This window comes from Microplitis mediator, chromosome 2 (genome assembly GCF_029852145.1).
Source record: "Microplitis mediator isolate UGA2020A chromosome 2, iyMicMedi2.1, whole genome shotgun sequence".
Classification (NCBI taxonomy): Eukaryota; Metazoa; Arthropoda; class Insecta; order Hymenoptera; family Braconidae; genus Microplitis; species Microplitis mediator.
In genome coordinates, this window is record NC_079970.1 from 6,195,080 (window position 1) to 6,213,166 (window position 18,087).

An 18,087-nucleotide genomic window follows, 5' to 3' on the forward strand; every position below is an offset into this window, starting at 1 on the left:
TTTAAAATTTTTCCCAGATTTTAATTTTTTGTTACTACGAATTTTCGTAGACTTATTAATTTTTTTTAAATTCCTCATATTTGTTTTTTATGCATATTAAATTTTTCTTTTAAATTAAAATATCGCTGTTGGTAAGTGACATCAAGTTACTGTTGCACTAGTGCTGATTTTAAATACCAGAAGGGAATACGTTTTTTCCATGAGTATACACGGCCCGGTTGGGGTTGTGACATTTCCGACCGCAAGATAACGTCAACCCAACTAATACTGCAATCGCTTCCCTGATAGCTACCTTATCCACAAATTAACTTCAAGCTACTGCCGTATTCTAAAGCCAACTTAAAGGAAAGTGTTGGAAAGCAAGCAGTTACCTTTAAGTTGACAGTATATTGTTCTGATCAGAAACTCTGACTATCAGGGTATTCAATTCGAATATGAGCGGAACGTTCCTTAACAGTAAGACTTTCTGATCAGAAAGTTGTAAATTTAAATATTTTAAAAATAAATTATTAGAAATTGGAGAAAACCGAAAATCGTGCGTCGAAATAAAATGGCAGTGGAATATAATAAAAAAAATATTTAAAAAATTAAAAAAAAAGAAACACGCGAGTGTTTGAACAAACCTTGGTGGGGAAATAATATGCAGAAGGGTGTCCTAATACACTTAGAGATTTAAATTAAATTGCTCCAAGTGTATTGCAGCTAAAAAAACGTCACTTAACTGCTATTTCCCCACCAGACGATGCCAGATGATTTTGCTCAGGAACTTGGAAGTTATCAGCATCAGCAACTCACAACACTTTACACTACTACTGAACACTCAACACTTAATGACACCACTGACACTTTGCACAATTTTAATTTTACAAACACTGCACACTTTAATTAAACAATTACTATGAGCAGTAAATTTTATGGATAATTCCGCGAATTAGCTGCAATACTGTTCTTTAATTTAAACGTAAAGATGGATCTGGACTACTGCTGCCATTGTCGATGATACTGACTGCCGCTATTAGACCGCCAGTTGATACAAAACAATCGATTTTGCGATTCTTTCGCCCCCCACTTCAGCGAGAATTTGAACGTTGAACACAGCAACGCGCAGTAGCGCCACCTTGGCGCGAAATTTAAAAATTTTAATTAGTATATTTTAATAATTATTTATATTAAAATATAGTAATCAAAATTATCCACACAAACACATGATACTGAAGTTAGCCGACATCTAGTAATTTTCGGATTTTTTTTAAACGAGAAATAATAAAAAAAAAAATATTTGAAAAAATTGCACTTGTAGTCTTTTAAATTTTCTACATGTGCATATTTTTAGTTTTTTATTTTTCTTGAAATTTAATTGGTAAAAAAAAATCTAAAAATTTTTAATTGTCTGCTACTTTCAGGATCGTCACAAACACTGATATTAATCAACACAATTTGTAATTAAAAAAAAAAAAAAATTCTATCTTTAAATTTTTTCACGGCGGCATAAAAACTGATGATAAAAAACACTTTCACACAAATTACTTGATAAAAAATATCACATCTATGCACAAACACTCACTAATATTTTTTTAACACTTTGGTATATTAATAATAATCAAAGTTATTTATATATTTTAATGTTCTTCAGGTTAACATGATCCTGAAGTTCGCAGACAATTAACAATTTTCGGATTTTTTTTTTTAACAAACAAAAATATAAAAATAAAAAACTGAAAATATGCACATGTAGACAATCAAAAAAACTATAGGTGCATTTTTTGAAAATATTTTTTTTTTTAATGTATTATTTTTAAAAAAAGTTCAAAAATTATTAGACGCTGACTAACTTCAGTATCATGAATTTTGAATTAGTAAAACAAATGACGACGAACGCCGGTAACTGAACAATAAAAGAGGTAGCACGATTTAACTAATTGTTATTTTTTGTTATTTATATTTTACGTACCAATAAAATTATTATCACGGAATGTTCTTTGGGTGGTAGAGAATATTAAAAGACACGAGTTTTTATTTATTTAAACAAAAAAACACTGAATTTATTTATTTAATCACGACTTAGATAATGACCGAGTCGATGCGATGGCGTCGAAGTGAAGTTTGACCCAGAACACTTGCCTTGCGCAGTTGTAGAAATGGTTGGAACGACCTGCGCAGTAGAGACAAAAGAGATATACGCTTGCGCAGAAACCAGTCAGTCTCCCGCGTGATGGCTGCTCTCATTGTCGTTGTCATTTAAGCTCGTTTAAATAATTTGTTTAATTATTGTGTGGCATCATTATGAACATATAGATCTTTTAAAATTATTTTTTGTTTAATGATAAATATTTAAATATATCAAATTATGTGTGTCAGTGAACGTGAACTGAATAATAAATTAAATTCAGTGCGGACGTAGTTCTCGCGTCGTTTTCCGCCATCTTGGTTGTCGGAATTTGAATACACAAACAAATAAATATTCAAATGATCTAGTTTTATTAAAAACATTATTTTAAAATTATTTTTGCTGATTGGTGATTAATTTTTTGTATAAATTTAATGTTTTTTGTGAGTGGTTATATTTTTAATTCATTTAATTGGACACAGTGATGCACAAGTACTCAGCGGAGGATAAAAATAGCGGGAAGAGTGAGTAAATTCAAAAACAAATTTTTTTTTTTTTAGCTAAAACGTTATTAAGTAATTACGGAATTATTATGATGATTTTTGTTGATTTATTATGATTCTGAAGTTAGCTGACGTCCAATGATTTTTGGATTTTTGTTTAAACAATAAATTATAAAAAAAAAAATATTTGAAAAAATTGCACCTATAGTTTATTAAATTTTCTACATGTGCATATTTTTATTTTTATTTTTTTTTTAAATTAAGTCGTTAAAAAAAAAAATTCAAAAATTTTTAACTGTCTGCTAACTTTAGGATCATGATTTATTTCATATGTATACAAACAAAATTTATTGCTCATAGTGAAATATCCCAAAGTTAACAGACAATTAACAATTTTCAGATTTTTTTTTCAACGCACCAAATCCAAAAAAATAAAAAATAAAAAAATGCACATGTAGGAAATTTAAAATACTAGAGGTGCAATTTTTTCAAATATTTTTTTTTTATAAATTTATACTTTAAAAAAATATCCAAAGATTATTGACCCTCGGCTAACTTTAAAATCCTTCATAGTGATTGCTTAATTAAGATGTGCAGTGTTTGTAAAATTAAAATTGTGCAAAGTGTCAGTGATGTCGTTAAGTGTTGAGTGTTCAGTGCTAGTGTAAAGTGTTGCTGATGGCTGATCCTGATAGCTTCCAGGTACCTGAGCAAAATCATCTGGCATCGTCTGGTGGGAAATAGCAGTTAAGTGACGTTTTTTAGCTGCAATACACTTGGAGCAATTTAATTCGAATCTCCAAGTGTATAAGGACACCCTTCTGCATATTATTTCCCCACCAAGGTTTGTTCAAACACTCGCGTGTTTCTTTTTTTTAATTTTTTAAATATTTTTCTATCATATTCTGCCGCCGTTTTATTTTGACGTACAATTTTTAATTTTCTTCGATTCCTAATAATATATTTTTCAAGTATTTAAATTTACCGCGGAAATAATAAGAATAATTAATGATGGTGCATTCCGAAATGCACTACGCTACAGCTGATCGCAGTGCATTTCGGAATGCACCTTATAGGTGCAATTATTTGAAATTTTTTTTTTTCATAATTTATTAATTTAAAAAATTCTTAGACGTCGGCTACATTCAGTATCATTCAAATTTTTGATGAGGCTGAATGTAGCAGATGGGACAAATTTTAAATTACAAATGAAAAAATTAAAAAATAACAAATATAAAATTTAAAATATGCATTTACTTGCGATTGAAAACTTTGAATAGCATAATTTCTCGCGGTCAAAATATACAATGATTCAAAAAAATTTTTTCTCTCAGTAAATTCTACATTAAATTATTAGAAAAATACGATCGTTCATTCACTGGTTAAGCCTTCACTTACTGGCTCACCCTCTTGCATATTTTAACTGGCCGCAAGTCTTGAGTCTATGGCCAAATAAATAAATAAATAAATAATAATAATAATAAAAATAAAAAATGATTAAAACTCCAATAAGTTCGAAACACAAATTTTGTATTAGCCTGTAATATTTTTTACACTTTTCTTATCAAGAACCAAATATATACATCAATAATATTTAAATTAGAAATAATTACTTTATAAATTTAGTAATAATTGATAATTACAACAACAATGTGCTCAGTGAAGTAAGAAACAATTAAGTCAGGTAGGATACATTTGTATCGCTAATTAAAGTCAGTTTCCAGTATTTACAACGATTAATACAAAATAATAATTTATATTTATATATATATATATATATATATATATTTTCAAATATAATATCTGATTAATTTCATATCATCGGATAATTACACCCGTAAAACGTACAACAGACAACAGTGTAGTAGTAGAATATTGTTATTACATATTAACGTCAAATATATATGTATATATACATATATATTTTTTTAAATGTATTTATTCAATTATAATTATCTATATAATATTCATTATCATTTTAAATTTGAAATTACAAGGCTGGGTTAGCTTTAATTCGCGGATAGTTACATGACAAAATAACATTCAAGTTTATTACACATTTATATTATTTATTATTATTATTATTATTTATTATGAACGGCTATTCTATTTTTTTAAAAAAATAATACACACTGATTATTACGGTGTAATAAATGTAAGAAGATTAACTTACACTTCCGCGACCCATAATCATTTAAATTCCAGAGCCTATTTATCTTCCACGATACCCGAAATAAAATTACATATATTTATAAGTAAACGATTACAACATTTAATTATAATGCGCACCCGGTTTACATTTCGCCTGAATACACTGTAAAAAATTTGAGGAGTGAATTCGGAGTTAACGTGGATGATTTTTTATTTATTTAATTCCCTTGAAGTGAATTTCACTCCGAAGGGGAGTTTCGGAAAATATTAATTATAAAAAAAATTACTAATCCATAGTGAGCTTAGGTCTTTGATATTTTGACATTTATATTGAGTACGGAAATAATTACGAGCTCCCTTTTCATATATTCACGCGAAATGATTTTTAAAAATTATAAGCAGCTGATAATAAAACTTGAAAAAATATAATTACACTGAGTCACAAACTGTCGTACAATTTACATCAATCATACCACGAGATAACATTTCATATTGTACCGAAATATCAAATATTCCCATAAAAACTATGCCACTACACTGAAAAAAGAAAAAAAAAACTGTTTTCAAGTATCTGCGTGTTTGTATCCCTCCAAAAAAATTATTTGTTTAATCTTAGTAAAAATGTACTCCAATTAAGAATAGTTACATGGAATAAGTATACAAATTCTCAAATCAAGAAAATATTGCTCGGTCGGAATATATTTTTACTATGATTCAACAAATATTTAGTCAGGAGGATACAAACACGCAGATACTTGAAAAAAGTTTTTTTTTCTCAATGTACAGCTATTCAATAACTTAATATTTTTATTATGTATCATATATACGAAATTATTATTTAATAAGTTACTAAAACATTTTGTAAATTAAAAACATAATATTTTGAGTTTAATCATTAATATCTGAATGAATTATTTGTTGGAATAATTATGTTTCTACACTGAGAAAATAAAATAATATTGTCCAAACAAGAATTTCTTGGTTCAAGAAATCCGTTCAAAATATTTACTTTATTATTATTAATTATCAATTTCTTGAGAAAAGAGCATCATATTTAATTTTGTTATTATATGAATTTGATATTATATTATGAGTAAACAAAAGAATAGCTTTACTTGAATTAAATAAAAATTATTTCCATCAATTCTACGAATTCTTGAGACAAAATTATATATTCTTGAAAATTATCAAGAATATATGTTCTTGTATCAAATATTCTTAATAATAGTATATTTTACACCGAGGGCAGTAAAGTAAGAAATGTCAACTAACATGTGATCTGAGGCTTTCTTATTTACTGCCCAAGGTGTCAATACTATTTTTCTCCTCGACGGAGGTGGAAAGCGGCAACTTCGTTTCGCACAGCGGGACAAAAGTTGACGCTTTTCGCCCGGAGAAGAGAAAAAGTAGTTTTTTCTCAGTGTAATTAACAGCTGTTTCTATTAAATATAAATTTATTTAAGTATTAAAACTCCAGACCGAAGTGAATGCAGATTGAAATGAAATCTACGTCACTCCGCAATCTCTCCCCATTCAGTTCGTATGCGGAGTGATTTTTTTTTTTAAACTCCGGAACTCCGAGTGAGGAAGTGAATTAGAATTGAAATAAAATCCGTACTCACTCCTGATTTTTTACAGTGTAAGGATATTTGGAAATGTTATAAATTTAAATAAAAGTCAGAGCACTTGTGAGAGGCGGCTAACTAGTAGTGACACCTACCGTTGATTAGCCGAACCTACAAACATTTAGGTACACAAATACTATGGTGGCTCTTATCAGATGATAGATTGGACGATTAATAAAAATAAATTATTTATAAATGTTCAGAAAACTCAAGTTTCGGTCAAGTATTGAACTGATTACAATTATCAGTATGTAACTTTTTTAACTGGAATGTTACTTTTATTTTACATTTAAATTTTCATTTCCTTCCGTTTCTTTTTTTTTTTTTTCAACATTTTTTTCATCATTTTATTTATAAAAATAAACTTTCTATCTCTGAGATCTGTCAGATAATAAAAATTACAGAAAATTTAAATAAAAAAAAAAATTTCATTCACTTTCCGTTTTGCGAATTCGCTTTTGGTTTCTCATTATCAAGGAAAAAGTCTTAAATATTTTTATATTAATTATTATCTTCCAGATTTCACGAGATACTGCCGAAATATCCCAACTTGAACAATTAACAAACATTCTGTGCTTGTTACAAATATTCATATATATAATATATAGAAGAAATTACATGATTTAATATTTCTTATAAATCCTTTAAATTTATTATATTTTTTCAAATCAAATTAATGAGGAATGCCCTGTTTTTAAAAATGCACCGGTCTAATATACATATATTTTATTATATATTATTATTAAATATATTCATTATAATAATTAATGTAAAGGGACTTGTATCAAGCTCGGTGAGCATATCTGTACTTTTGTTACAATCCGGAAGCCAGAAAGTGTAGAAGACACATTTAATTACCTTTATAATTTTATTTATTTATTAATTAAACTATAGATAAGTCACTTTAGTGTGTCCTTGTCAGTGTGTACATGTACACAGAAAAAAATTATTTCTTGGCGCAAGAAAAATTTTTCATTACGAAATGAAATCAAAAAATTTCTTAACGCAAAAAATTCTTTCTCTGAAAAACTATGAAAAAGTCTTTAGAACTTTAGAACTGAGTTTTTCAGAGAAAATTCCGAAAAATTCCTACCAGGGTTGGCTCAAGAAAATTTTTTTTAGTCCCAAGAAAATTTTCGATTTCAATTTGTGATGCAAAAAATTTCTTAGGGCCTGTAAAAATTTTTCTTAGGACGAGGAAAAAATTTTTTTTTTCTGTGTATTAATTTTGTTTGTTAAAAATTCTTAAGTTATTAAAATCACATTATAATCTACGGTTAATAATTTACTTAACAAGTCGAACATTGCGTGGATTTATATAAATTTTTATTTTATCTTCAAGAAATATATTTTTTTACTTATAGACTTTTTTTTTTATTTTTGAGGCGATTTCTATACGTGTTAAAATGTGTTTATTTAAATTTTAAATTTTATCATAAAAGTTTTACCGTATCCAGAAAAAAATTAAACACAGCCTCGATAATCGACGGTTTTTAGGGAGGGAAGAAATATTAAAATATATAATATACTTTTTTTTTTTCTAAATTTGACGATACTAATCAGGTAAAAAATTATATTGTAACAAAATATGTATAAATATTGCAACAACGATGCAATTATTTAAATCCATATTTATTTTATTATTTTTAGTAATTGTACGTATCGAAGTTTTATTTAAAATTGAAAAATCAATTTTTTACGTGAGATTTTTTTTATTTTTATTATTTAAATTTAGTATAATTTTTTTTTTTGCTTAAAACTATATATGACACTAATTTATTAGATCCAATTTTCTTTATATAAAAAAAAATAATATAAAATAAAAATAAATTATACATAAGTTCTTTCTCTTACAAAATACTTTCAAATGTACCGAGCTAATCTGTGCAAGACAAATTTTAAAAATAATATTATATTATATTATATGTATTTATACTATTATTATTATTAGTATTATTATTAATATTATAGTAAAGTGTCGGTAGATATCTATAACAACTTGAGATTTGAATGTTTTTTTTTTAAATATTTTTTACGTAGAATGTCAACAGTCATATCTACTCTCTCCCTAAGTCATCGGGTGTTTGATATAAGAGCTATACAAAACCGCGAGTGACCGTAACCGCTTGTTACAATAAAAAAAAAATATATGTATATACATTAGACTATCGAATGAAATCGATTTTTTTTTGGTTTCATATGAAAATTACGCTGAATGTAACAGAAAAAAAATTGCGTGGCAAGTTGGATTCTGATTCAATTACAAAATGCGCGCTCGCTTAAATAACGTAGAAAAATTTTTTTTTTACTTTGAAATTTTATAACTCGTTAATGGATTGATAAATTGAATCGACCATAATATATTTTTGTAGAGAATTGAATGCTCTACAAAAAAGGTCTCTTATAATTTTTTGATAAATCTAACCGTTCAAAAGTTATTTAAGCTTAAATTCAAATTTATGGTAAATTTACCGTTTTTTTACTTTTCTATCAAAACTATCAGTCTTATCGCAAAACGTCTTAGGACCTTTCTTGTAGATCACTTTCTTTACGATTAAAATATGTTAATCAATAATTTTTTACTCTCATAGTTAAATAACTACAGGTTTTACAAATTAATTATTTGGAAAAAGAACTGAAATTTTCTTAAAAAAAGTAACTTTTGAACGGTTGGATTTATCAAAAAATTATAAGAGACCTTTTTTGTAGAGCATTTGATTCCCTACAAAAATATGCTATGGTTGTTTCAATTTATCAATCCATTAACGAGTTATAAAATTTCAAAGTTAAAGAATTTCCCATGTTTTTTAAAATGGGAACTGATTTAAGCGAGCGCGCGCTTTGTAATTTAATTGCAAGACCTCTTGCCACCCAATTTTTTTACGTTACATTCAACGTAATTTTCGTGTGGGACCGAAAAAAAATAGATTTTATTCGACAAGGTCTAATATAAATATAAATATATATATACATATATAGTTTGACAATTAGTTTAAATGTTTACATACAATGTGGTAAGATGTACATAATATTAATAATAATTTACAATTTCCCAGCCTGCGGGATAAAATTGTAAAATCCTACGTCGGAATAGTTGATGATTTAAAATATTAAGCGGGCTAAAGATCACCACAATAATAACAAGCAAAAATTTTAATGCTTTGATAGTGTTTTTTATTAAACTGATAAGTAGTTAGATTTATATTTTTATTCAAAATTTATTTCTCATAAATATTTTATTGATATCTATCATAGTTTTTAATGTTTTCTGTAATCTGGCCCGTTCGACCAGCGAACAAAATCATCATCAATATATCATCAACAGTCGTTAAATCTCCTCTCTCCCAGAAAGTCACAACCACTGACGTTAATTCGTTGTGACCATTATATTTTATTTATCAGTGTCGCGTCATACGACATTAAAAAACAAGAAAAAAAAATAAAAAAAAATTCATAACGTAGATAAAACTATTTCACAGTAAAGTTAAACAAAATAATTTAAATATCTACGTTATTATTATTATTATTTCTTCTTTTTTTTTAACTACTAGGTTTTTTAAAACTTCTCCTAGCTAATGAGTGGAAATATAATTATAAAAAATAGGGAGGGACCTAAAAATTGTATTGGGTCCCCCCTGGCCCGTCTCATTCTGCTGGAGTGCTCGCGGCCCATTTGTCAAATTCAATGCCCGAGTCGGGACTCGGGCCCAAGTCAACGGGACTGAGAAAACTCGGAGCAGGACAATTGCATGGTCCACCAGGTTGACAAGCGCCGATGCAACGGTTGTTGCGTTTCCGATCACCTCGATCACGCAACTCGATCTCGAACCTAAACAACTGCTCCATGAAATTGAAGTTCGGTGCCACGTTTGTCTTTTTATTTCTCACAAGATTGAATGCGTCATTGAGAGTTAGATTACACTTGTGCATCAGATAAGCAATCGTTATCGTAACGGATCTTGATACACCAGCTAAGCAATGAACTAGAACGCCTTTGTCCGAGCTGCGCGCTTCCTCTGTAATTAAAATATTATCAATCAATTATTAATATTACTAATATTATTATTAGAATTGTTATCAATATGCCTCGCTGTTGCTCGTGAGTCAGACAGTGATAAGACACCACTACTACTACAATACTGTTTGTTATAGCATACAGATAAGTGTAATAGGCATGACTGATGTCAAGGTAATGTACATATATAATATAATATAATAGTACAAGCACTCATATTGATAACGATGTAACGTCTAATAATTTTAAATAATTTATTTTACTAAATAAATTATTTATTTGTGTATTTTTTTATGATAACGAACTTAGCCGAGTTGAGTAATTTTTATAATTTTTTAAAAATGATTAATTATAAAAAAGAAAATATTTTAAAAATTGCGCCTGTAGTTTTGGTAATTTTTTATAGAAAATTGTATACAAGGAATATTTTTATTTTTTATTTTTTTCCAGTGGATTTTTGGATTTTTTTTTTAACAAATGAATTACAAAAAAAATAAAAACTAAAAATATGCACACGTAGAGAATTAAAAAAACTACAGGTTCAATTTTTTAAAATATTTTTTTAAAATAATTTATTGTCTAAAAAAAAATCCAAAAATTACTAGTCTGTTAACTTCAGGATATTTTTTTACGATCCTGAAGTCAGAAGACAGTTAACAATTTTTGGATTTTTTTTAGCAAATAAATTACAAAAAAAAAAAAAAAATGCACATGTAGAAAATTAAAAAAGCTATAGGTGCAATTTATTAAATTTTTTTTTTTTTACAATTTATCGTTTCTAAAAAAAATCCAAAAATTATTAGACGTCAGCTCACTTCAGTATCATTATTTTTTAGTGTTTTATTTTTCTTATTTACGTAACAACAAACGAAATAACAATATAATTGAGGGTCGTCAGTATTTCTTACAAGTGTAAGCCACGTAGCCCAACCCTGAGCGGACATCCGTTGTTTAATTATTTAGCATTTACCGCCCAGCACGTGGGAAATTTTTTCTATTTATAAAAAAAAAATCCCTCACCCAAACACCACCCAGGCGCCCAAGTATTTAAACAGGAAATCCTGTTTAAGATGCCGCCGCCGCCGCCGCTACCACCGACGACGACGACGACGTGATCCAGGAATTTTTGTTCTGAGAGACCGACACTATAAATTAGACTTACGTCATTCAATGAATGAAAGAATAAATAAAGGAATAAGAGGAAAATAATATAAAGAACAAGATAACTTGATTCCGAAAATATTTTTACTCCAATTAGTAATTATGAATTGAACAAGTGACGGTTTGAAAATATTTTTATATTAATTGAGTGAGATTTAATGCTGGTACTGACGGTAATGTTGGTGCTGACGCGATGCAGCCAGAGTGCATGCTAGTGAATTACCACTTAGTTAATTTTTTCTCTTTATATCATCTGGCGCAACGGACAAATTAAGTGTTACGATGATCAAGTCAAGTACATTGAACCCATTTGATCGTCATTACAAGTAGGGGAATTGTCAGTAGTTGGATATGAGTGTGCTATTCATTGTGCTAAGATTTTATTGGATTTAATGTGTAACGTAAATCATCAATTAGATCAGCTTTATCTAATCACACAGACTTCTCTATTTATTTATATATTTATTTATCGATGTTTACTTAATTACTAATAAAACTTACCGATAAATTGAATGGCCTGAGGAAAAAAACTCGCTAAATTTTGACTATGGTGGTCATTGATAGGTATCTGCATGTATTTTATAAATCCTGCGTCCTCAAAGACATTTGGTAAGTCTGCAGTGACATTAAGTATATACTGTATTCTATGACGGGATAAAGCGTCATGGTCTTCACTGTTTGCCGCATTACCAAGATATAGGTGAGGTAAAATTTCAACTGGAAAGTCTTTGTCTTCTTCTGGACCTACTTCACAAAATAAAAATAAAAATAAACATATTAATTATCAATCATTTGTATAAAGTTCAGGGTATTTTCAGACGGTGCCTCCACTTTTTGAATTTTTTAATGTCATAAGTCTATCGAAATTTTATCAGTTAATTAAAAATAATTAAAGCTGAGATATAGAATTTTAAAAAAACAACTAAAGTTGATATTAGGAGTTAAGGACATTCTCAATGCCCCCTATTTTTTAAAAATATTCGATGACCTTGAACTGTTATGACAGTATTAAAATTTTGATAGTTAATTTAACAAAATTAAAGCATTAATTAAAAAAAGGGCAACGCAGTTATCACTTCGTCGAGATATAGAATTTTTTTAAAATTTCTCACAGTTGTTATCAATAAGGAGTTGAACAAAATTTGAAAATTCAAATTACAAATTTGACCTAAAGATTTTACTGAAATTTATTTTCCGAATTTTGTTTCACTCCCAATTGATATCAACTGTAAATAATTTTTTGTTAAATCTAGATCTCAGCGAAATTGTCGTTTTTTCAATTAATGCTTCAAATTTTTCTAATTAATTATCAAAATTCTATTACGATCATTACAATTGAGCCATTAGAAATTTTTAAAAAGTGAGAGGAGGGCTGCCTGAGAATGGTGAGCAACAAATTTTGACCTACTAAATTTGAAAAATTTAAATTATATAATTGACAAAGATTTTACTGAAATTTATTTTCCGAATTCCGTTTCACTCCCAATTGATATCAACTGTAAATAATTTTTTTTTAATTCTATATCTCAGCGTTGTTTTTATTTCAATGAATGCTTCAATTTTTTTTTAATTAATTGATAAAATTTTGATACGCCTGACAGTTGAGTCATTGAAAATTTATAAAAAGAGGGGACACTGTCTGAGACTGGCCTTAAATTGATAACTCAAAAAATAATTTATTATTACCAACGGAATCGCAGGTGCTATCACTGTCAGAGTCTGAGTAAGCTCTTGTGGGCGGTGTAGAAATTCGTAAAGTCCTAAGACCCATTAGCTCGCCTACATTGTTCTCCTGGCCTGGTTGTCCTTCAGCATTTGCTTGGCTACCTTCGCACCACTCTGGATATCGATCTCTGAATGTCCCAAATCCGCCTACAACAAAATTCAAAATAATTTTAATTATTTAATTAAAACAAAACATAAAACAACAAGTCATATTTTTCAGTAGTCAAGTAGTCAATCAGACATTAAATAAAAATATACTATTTTAAAAATAATCTCTCATATTTATTGCCATACATGAAAGATGCTAATTTATGGTAATCAGGTACGGCAATGAATAAAGATCAAGATAAGTGTGAATGGACAACACACTTATGACAGTTGTATGAATGAGTGACCATAGGTATACTGTATACATACATATATATAGATTAAATAGAATCAGTTTAAACTAAAGCTACAAATTATATTACTCTCTCTCCCTCCCTCTACCGCTCTCATGCTGTCTCTTCGTCCTCGAGTTGTACCAGAAAGCCTCCCACACAAATCAATACTTCATTCACAACTTCCCCTCCGGTTGTGTTTCAGCTGTCTGTAAGCTACTACTTACTGTTACCGAGATGTTTGATAGATAGTCAACGAGACACTAAACCACTATCGTTTAATGCAATTTATTATTTTCAATTTTATATATTTATTTTTATTTAGGGGACAGGGGGCGAAACGTAGAAAGGTGGGCAAAACGGAGTACCCCCAAAATTTCATTAAAAAAAATTTTTTTTTCAAATATTTTTTAAACATTTCAAAATCTCTTTTGTTAATGTAATTGAGCATTTTTTTGAACTTCTTCAAAAATGGAGTGTGGGTCGGAAAATTTTATTGACTTTTGTTTTATGGTAAAAACTATTAAAATTTTTTTTTTGCATCCTTTATAAAAAATGTTATTTTTCTTAATGTTAATTACTTACAAAAAAATTTAATTCAATCAAATTTATTTAATATCCAGTTTTTTTTTTACCTTTTTTAGGGGTACTCCATTTTACCCGCAAAAGTGAAAACTTTTTTTTAATTACTTTGAATATTATTGAAAAAAAAAAAAGAAAGATTCAGAGTATTTGAGTCCTCGAAAAAAGTATTTCCTTAAGTCCCCGTTTTGCCCCCCTCTACTTTTAATTAATTTCACATTGCCACAATATATAGACAGTGTACAGAAATACTAGCAATTCAAATTTATCCTACATATGAATTCTTACAATTATTTTTTTTTTAAATGAATTTATCATCCTACATACGCTGGGTTAATTGAAGCCCATACTGATGTCTAATGTCGAGTTAAATCTATTGACCTCTCGGTCCTATCCAATAATTGACAACTTGAGTATAAAAAAAAATAATAATAATAAAAAAAAAAAGTCTCACCAATAAGAGTTGCAACATAACCACCCGAGTTTTTCAATCTACGGCTCAAGACCTGTATTGTCTCTCCCTGGTGTCCAGCTGGGTCTGTCGAATCGCCAATCAGGACAAATGTACCTCTGCTGTCGTCGTCGCCGTACAAAAAAACCTCGACTCGATTTCTCAGCTCAAGACACCTGATGGTAGCCAGTAGATCAACTTTACCCGCGGCTAACCTTCTCAGCATGATGCTGGGTATGGCCAATGGTACCGAGTTCCTGATGTGAGCTTCCAAGAAGTCTGAGTGTGCACGGCAGTCCAAAATAAGAAGCCTGTCGGGTCCACCTTGTGACCTGAGTTCTCTGAAAAGCCACTCAGGCCCAACGAATCCCTCCTCTTCAACCATTCCTTCGCCCGGCATTTTCAATTCCTCGATTACTATTCAGATTTACAATCTCAACTTCTACACCAATTTATTATTATCACCAGCAGCAACAAAAAAAAATCAAATATGGCACAAGATCTAGCTGACAGTATTGACATACATTTAAAATAATAAATAATAGTCCCAGTCTCAATGGCACTTGGATATAAAAATCACGAGAGCACCCATTTGATCTCTTGACCCAGCGTAAATGTTTTATTGTTACATAAACCAGCAGCGTTGTGTGCTAATTTGAACCGGGTAAAAAAAAAATACTCAACAGCAGTTGCCTTATGCAGTCTTCTGATGCTCGTCACCTCACGATTATCGATCCCACTGTTAATTTAAACAGCAATACCGATATAAATTCATTTCCGGTCCACTGGAATGTTGTTTACTTAAACTTAAACGCACACATGCACACATGTCGCCACCATGACACTTTACATAAATCAGTACCTACACAAAAACAAAATATCTACCACGTATATAAAATATACTTATATATATTTTTATATATATATATACACGTCAACCGGTCTCTTTGGTGTACCAAGTCATCCCTACGTCACTTTAAACCGTGACAAGACGTTTTATCTTGAGTGTATCCGGCAAACCGTGACCGAGCATCGTCTCCATCCCTGCTGTACCTGGATACCTTTTTTCCGGTACAGTTCCAAGTACTCGTGCTCTGATCTCACGGGGATGCTGCGCGTACGCCGGAATCACTGCTCTCTTACTCCCTCTGTTTTATATTAATTTTTTAAATATTCCGTCTTCTCGATTATCCAACTTCCTGTCACTCGGTTAAATATTTTTTTTATAATAAATTACATCCACTTTTATCGTCTGTAAAATTAATAAAAATATTTTCCACTATCTGTCAAAATTAATCACTTAAATAAACTGAGTCTAGTGAAATAAAGTACTTGGATAAATAAATAATTTAAATATTTAGTAAGAGTAGTTTTACACTTGATACAATAAATGTCGTCAACTCACTGTTAAATATTTCACTGTCTACCGCAACGTTATCGCACAATTATCGTCGTAGTTATTATTATTATTATTATTATTATTGTTGTTATTTAAAAATAATAGTAATAGTAATGGCAACAATATATGTATATGTCATGTGTAGATCTTCATAAACATAACGAACGAGTGATCAACAGAGTAACAGTACAGTGGAGATCAACCGAGAAACTAAGGAACGACGAACAAAACTAACGAAAACGAACACAACCGATACGAGTTCTGAGGATACAGAAGCGATGTGATGATAGTGGATGTGGATGATAATTAAATGTCTTTTAAAACGGCAATGTCTCTTTTTATGTAAAAAAAAACTTATCGCACATAGACCGTTTGCTTGCTATCTATCGTTCTCGTTCTCGTTCTTCCTCGTCCGCTTACCCGCCGAGCACTCAAAGCAAAGCCCCGTGGTACCCGCGATCGAGAGAACCTCAGCCTCAGCTCAGCCTGAGCGCAGCCACACCTTACCGCGAGCGTCCTTCCGTCGAGAATGGGCAAATGGCGGCATGGACAAGCGCAGGGGGAACCAGAGATTCTGTCCGATTGGCCACAAGTCACGAGGTACCACTTTCAGAGCCAATCGCTGAGCAGACTGACGTCAGTTCATTGACAAAAGATGTTTTCATTAACGAGGCGTAGGTTGCTGCGCAAGCGGGGAAATCATATTCTAGGATGCTCGAGTGTGTGCTCGCGATGACGATGGAGGGGAAATCGTTATGTTGTTTATTCACTTTTTCTTATGCTCGAGGTATTTGTTTGTCTTTTTTGCTCATTGCGTGGGCAGCGTCCCGGACTCTGTGTATGAACGCTAGCTTGTGTGTTGGGTCATGAAAACAAAATATATATTAAGTATACAGAAGAGAAAGAGAACAAGTAAAATAATCTGACAAGAGCTAATGTAAATGTAAGTGATGATGCGCACGCAGGACTGCGTCCACCTGCATCAAAAAACCGCGGATTTACGGATCACACATTGGTAGAATGAAATAAGAAAGTTAAATAAAATAAACCAGTTTGTATGTACACATTTAATATTTTTATTTGTGTTTGTATTTATGAAATAGAGTATGGAATAAATAGTAGAGAGAGTGAGTGAGAGAGAGAAAGAGAAAAAGAGAGGGAGTAGAGAACTATCACACGCTCGTACTACATGAAAGGCCTTCAAGTTGGGCGAATACTCCCACTCGTCACGAACGTGGGCCAGCATTCCATTCATTTGGTGACCTGGTCTGGTAGGGTGGTGGCGATGCTGATGTTGGCGGAAGATCCTCCACGTTCGATCGTCGCTTACTCCCCCACACTGTCCCTACTCGCGATGTCCTCGAAACAGCGGCGGAGAGGAGCAAAAGATGCAAGATAGAAGATAGAATTTATATATATGTGTATATACATAATATCAAGCTAGAAGAGGAGAACAGAGGGATCAAGAGACAGAATAAAGATTGGAGGAGAGACTGACTATAGTATATATAATACACTCGACCTTCTGCGAAGTGGAACCCTGGCACGTGAACTCGCGTGTATGGAATCCTGTTCTCTCCTCTCATCCCCTGCCCGCTGGATCCCGGTACTCGTTCTTCTTCTTCTTCTTCTTCTTCCTTCTTTCTTTCTCGTTTACATTACCCGAGTAGTGTCGCCCCTTTCACTCGTGAAACTCTCTCACGCTACCCCAAAACTCACACTTTTCTTCTCACCTACACAATCCAACTTTCGACAGCGTATTTATTCGCCTTCGGCAACATGGTTACTTCTCAGTAACTTATCTTACACTCAACTCGACTCGCCTTTGGCTTTACCTTCGCCTTCGTCTTTTCATTCATTCTCGGACTTTTCTACCTGTGTTGTGTATATGTAGGCACCTAGGTAGCTATGCCACACTACATTAACTCGCGCTTTAAAGAATTCAGCCATTGTCAGCTGCGAGCTGTGAGCTGTCTAACTTTAACCAG

General features: G+C 30.7%; 1 protein-coding gene across 2 annotated transcripts; it reads right to left on the reverse strand.

The window, feature by feature from the left end:
- Positions 1 to 4,397: 4,397 nt before the first annotated feature.
- LOC130678687 (dual specificity protein phosphatase Mpk3) lies at positions 4,398 to 16,636 on the reverse strand. 2 transcript variants are annotated; one of them, XM_057486075.1, is made up of 4 exons: positions 14,704 to 16,636; positions 13,249 to 13,434; positions 12,064 to 12,306; positions 4,398 to 10,402 (listed from the first exon to the last, which is right to left on the reverse strand). In XM_057486075.1, exons 1-4 carry the CDS (start codon positions 15,098 to 15,100, stop codon positions 10,032 to 10,034), a joined length of 1,197 nt encoding a protein of 398 aa, XP_057342058.1. In that variant the 5' UTR covers positions 15,101 to 16,636; the 3' UTR covers positions 4,398 to 10,031. The 2 variants fall into 2 exon arrangements, with proteins under 2 accessions (XP_057342058.1, XP_057342057.1); XM_057486074.1 differs by having other exon boundaries at positions 12,064 to 12,309.
- Positions 16,637 to 18,087: the final 1,451 nt, after the last annotated feature.